General features: G+C 60.7%; 1 protein-coding gene across 2 annotated transcripts; it reads right to left on the bottom strand.

Annotated features, from left to right (window-relative positions):
- Window positions 1-256: 256 nt before the first annotated feature.
- GJB1 (gap junction protein, beta 1, 32kDa) lies at window positions 257-2,041 on the bottom strand. 2 transcript variants are annotated; one of them, XM_008946372.1, is made up of 2 exons: window positions 1,922-2,041; window positions 257-1,246 (listed from the first exon to the last, which is right to left on the bottom strand). In XM_008946372.1, the coding sequence occupies exon 2, from the start codon at window positions 1,232-1,234 to the stop codon at window positions 395-397; it is 840 nt and encodes a 279-aa protein (XP_008944620.1). In that variant the 5' UTR covers window positions 1,235-1,246; window positions 1,922-2,041; the 3' UTR covers window positions 257-394. The 2 variants fall into 2 exon arrangements, with proteins under 2 accessions (XP_008944620.1, XP_008944621.1); XM_008946373.1 differs by having other exon boundaries at window positions 390-1,364; window positions 1,922-2,018.
- Between the last annotated feature and the right edge of the window lie 1,857 nt (window positions 2,042-3,898).

Here is a 3,898-nt window from a genome sequence, read left to right as displayed (position 1 = left end):
TATATTTGAGGCTGCAGGGGCTGGTGCGGGGGGAGTGCAAGCCCTTGGACACTGCTCATTGCTACCAAAGGGTCACTGCTCCTGCACTGCCAGCTGCCAGGGTACCGCATCCACAGCCCTGGCACAGCCCAGGCACTGCAGTCCCCACAGCCCCTGGTACCACCCATCTGGACTAAGGTGCAGGGATGGGCACCCCACACCAGCACCCCAGCCCCTGGCACATCCCAGACAATGCAGAAAGGAGGGAGGCAGTGCCTGAGAATGGAGATTTAATGGCCTGAGATGCCTTCCTGGCCATCCAGCGGGACCAGGCCAGCACCTGAGGGATGCTATGCGTGGGCTGTGGCGCAGCTGTGGCTTGGAGGCAAGGGCTGGTCCCCCCCCGGCACTGACCCTAACAGGCAGAGCAGCGGTCGCTCTTCTCCTGCAGCCCAGGGTTGCGGCGCAGCATGTCCTTGAGCGAGCCGTCCTGCTCTGTCAGCAGCTGGTTGATCTCATTTTGCTTGTATTCAGAAGAGAGCTTGTGCCCATAGAAGGAGCCCTTCCCTGATGAGGGGTTGGAGTTGTGCTGGCCTCGGCGCGCACAGGCTCGCACCACCAGGTAGACCAGCTCTGCCATGTTGAGGACGATGCAGATGCTGGAGGTGACCAGCATGAAGACAGTGAAGATGGTTTTCTCGGTGGGCCGGGAGATGAAGCAGTCGACGGTGTTGGGGCAGGGGTAAGCCTCGCACTTAACCAGCCGCACCATTTGGTAGCCTGGGTAGAGCATGTAGAAGATGTACATGAACACAGCCTCAAAGAGCAGCCTGAAGACCACGCTGCAGACATATGTCCACCACAGTGAACCTGATATGCGCATTTTGTGCTTCTTCACCTCCTCCATGAGCTTGGGGTCTGCATGCCCGGTCAGCACGAGCAGCTTCTTCTCCTGGTGCTGCTGGTATGCCACATGCATGGCCACAAGGAGAGCTGGCGTGGTGACAAGGATGAGCTGCAGGGCCCACAGACGGATGTGGGAGATGGGGAAGAAGTGGTCATAGCAGACGCTGTTGCAGCCAGGCTGCTGGGTGTTGCAGGTGAAGGCAGATTTCTCATCCCCCCAGACGCTCTCAGCTGCCACCACCAGCACCATTATGCGGAATATGAAGATGACCGAGAGCCAGATGCGTCCGATGGAGGTGGAGTGGCGGTTCACCCCACTCAGCACCGTGTAGAGCCCGGCCCAGTTCATTGTTCCTCACGTCTGCAAGAGCGAGCAGGGAGAGACAGTGTTAGGTGGGGGGAAGGGTGAAATCCCCCTTGCCTCAGCCCTGATGGCAGCAGCCCCAGGGGGCACTTGGGAGCAACTGGCTGCTGCAGCCCTGATAGGATGGATAAATGGCAGGACGGCAGTGTAGCTCCCGCTGCTGACATGGCTCAGGGCAGCATTTTGGCCAGAGCAGGCAGGATACCAGTTGGTCCTGCAGTGCCAGTTGCCCTGACACTCCACACTGTCATGGGGATCCTGACCCACAGCTGCCACAGAGGATTGGGGTGAAGCTCCCACACCACCACAGGTATCCCTGAGTCTGCACCCAGTGCTGAGCTCTCTGGCTAGGGATGGACTCAAGGACCTTCACAGGCTCCTCCACACCAGCAACTCCCTGCTCTCGTTCCCCCCCATTCCCTGCAGGAGTGGGGCTGGGGAGACCCAAGCTGAGGGGGCACACCCCCATGCAGCCATGCATTGCCACCCTCCCAGAACTGTCCTTGCCCAGGGAGCTTGGGGTGACCCTGCATCCCAAGCACAGACCCCTTCTAGGGCTACCCACTGGCACTGGGCAGCCCTGGAAGCTGCTTCCCACCCCAAACATGGTGCTGAGGGGCTGAGACCTGCCCTCTGGCCACCCCTGATGTGGAGGGTCCTGGCAGTGCATACCTGATGGTGAGGAAGGGTCCTTGCGAGCTGGCCCAAATGGCCCCTCTAAGGTTTCATGTCTCCCACTGGAGAGCTCTGCTCCGCCTGCCCTTGTCTCTATCCACCACTGCCCTGCGCTTGGAAGTCATATGCTGCTTTATAAACTATTTACATACAATGGGGCCTTTATCGGCCCCTAAACAACACACTTTAGCATTCAGATCAAATGCCCTGACTTCCGCCCACCCCAGCCAAACAAAGTGCCTGTGTGCTGCATTCCCGCTGCCCAACCCCACACCCACTCCCACCTCACCCTGTGCCAACCACAGCTGTAGCCCCCCCTCTCCCCCCAGCTGCCGGCCATGGGATCATCATCCTGCCTTGCAGGACCCACACCACGGGCATTGCCAAGCAGGATGGCCACCTGGAGTGCCTCAGAACCCTCCCCTGGGAGATCCCTCATGGGCAGCATGGGGCACGGTGACTGGAGCTGGGGTCTGGCTGCTTGCCAGCACGGCACTGAGCAAACTATGGGTGTGCTGGGTATATTCCCCATGGGTCCTACCCTTGAGGCTCTGCTGCCAGGGGTTTGGTGCCAGCAGTGCCAGAAAGGGTGCTGGAGCTGCCTCCTGTACTTCAGTTAGGGACATGTCCACCAGGGTGACGCTGTCTTTGTGCTAACAGACTCTGCAGTCCAGAGCTGAGAGCTACCTGACACAGGAGCTGTGCTACTCTCCCGGGGTGTGGGACCACTGATGCTGCCTCAGTGCTCGGACATGCTGGCGGGGACAACAGCCCTTGTGTTTGCCGACCTCTGTGCCTATGTCCTTAAGGGCTGGTGTCCCAGCCACAGCATCAAACTGTGCGCCACCCCCACGGAGATGGAACCGTGTCCCTTGGGTTTTGACCCCAGCCTCAGGTGGGGAGCAGCACATCCAGTAAAATCCACCACGGATAGGGGGGAACGATACCATCCCAAATGCCACTTCCACTCCTCAAGCCAGGGTGCAAGTGCCTGGAACTGCACAAACAGTGGTGGGCAAAGACCCTCTGGTGAAGCTGCAGGGAGGACAGCCAGTGCCCACGCCACAGACAGCTCCTCACCCTGCTCCCCCCCAGAGGGCAAGCACCCCTGTCTCTGCCCTCCCTGGCCCATGGCCAAGCTCTTCTGTGCCCCCCTCCACCTTGTACCCCTCGATGCCTCCCAGCTGGGGGATATGTGGCCACCCCACAGCAGTGCGGTGCCCACCAGGCTCTCACCTCAGCACTGGGACAGGCAAAGGAGCTCTCAGGTGGTGCAGCAGCCTCAGCGTCCAGCACAATGCTCTGGACTTTATACTGCCTGTGGCGCGCCACCCACCCCCTCCCAAACTGCCCTGCTTCTTTCAGGACGTGCTCCAGTCAGGTAAACATGCAGGTGTGTACAGCCTGCACTCACACTGCTGGGGCACCCACCACTGCAGCTGAGCACCCCACAGGGACAGCCCAGGGGCCACCACAGCACCAAGGCAGGGCCAGCCCCTCAGAATGGTTCCTGTGGGAGCTCTGCGGTCCCCACGGCCGCGTTCCCCTGCTGTGAGCATCCTCCCAGCCACGTCCTCGGCAAGCTGGAATCATGCACCACAGCGCGGCCCCATTCTCCACCCCAGGGGATGGCTCTGGGCACCCCTAGCACCCAGAGCACCTTGATGCGCTGCTGCAGGCTGCCGGCTCCTTCCTGGGGAGCCACCAACACCCAGATTTAACGTGTAAAAATTCTGCCTGGAAATGTAAACAGCCTGTCAACAATTAACCCAGCTAAGGGCCCACTCCAAGGTCCTGCTGCAGCATGTTGCACAACGCCGCAGCATGCCCCGCGTTGTGGGGCCCCGGGGGCGGCCGCAGGATGCCGCACATCACCCCTTGCGTGACGGTGTTAGAAGCGCTACTGTCTCCTGAATAAGGACGGCAGAGTGGAGCTGTGGGGGGCGACGAGGGGGTCCCTGCAGCGTGGTGGGG

This window comes from Merops nubicus, unplaced genomic scaffold (assembly GCF_000691845.1).
Source record: "Merops nubicus isolate BGI_N331 unplaced genomic scaffold, ASM69184v1 scaffold6658, whole genome shotgun sequence".
Classification (NCBI taxonomy): Eukaryota; Metazoa; Chordata; class Aves; order Coraciiformes; family Meropidae; genus Merops; species Merops nubicus.
This window is presented reverse-complemented; position numbering and strand designations above follow the sequence as displayed.

Excerpts from the sequence above, each read along its gene's own strand:
- GJB1 (XM_008946372.1), bottom strand. The coding sequence starts at position 1,234 with ATGAACTGGGCCGGGCTCTACACGGTGCTGAGTGGGGTGAACCGCCAC.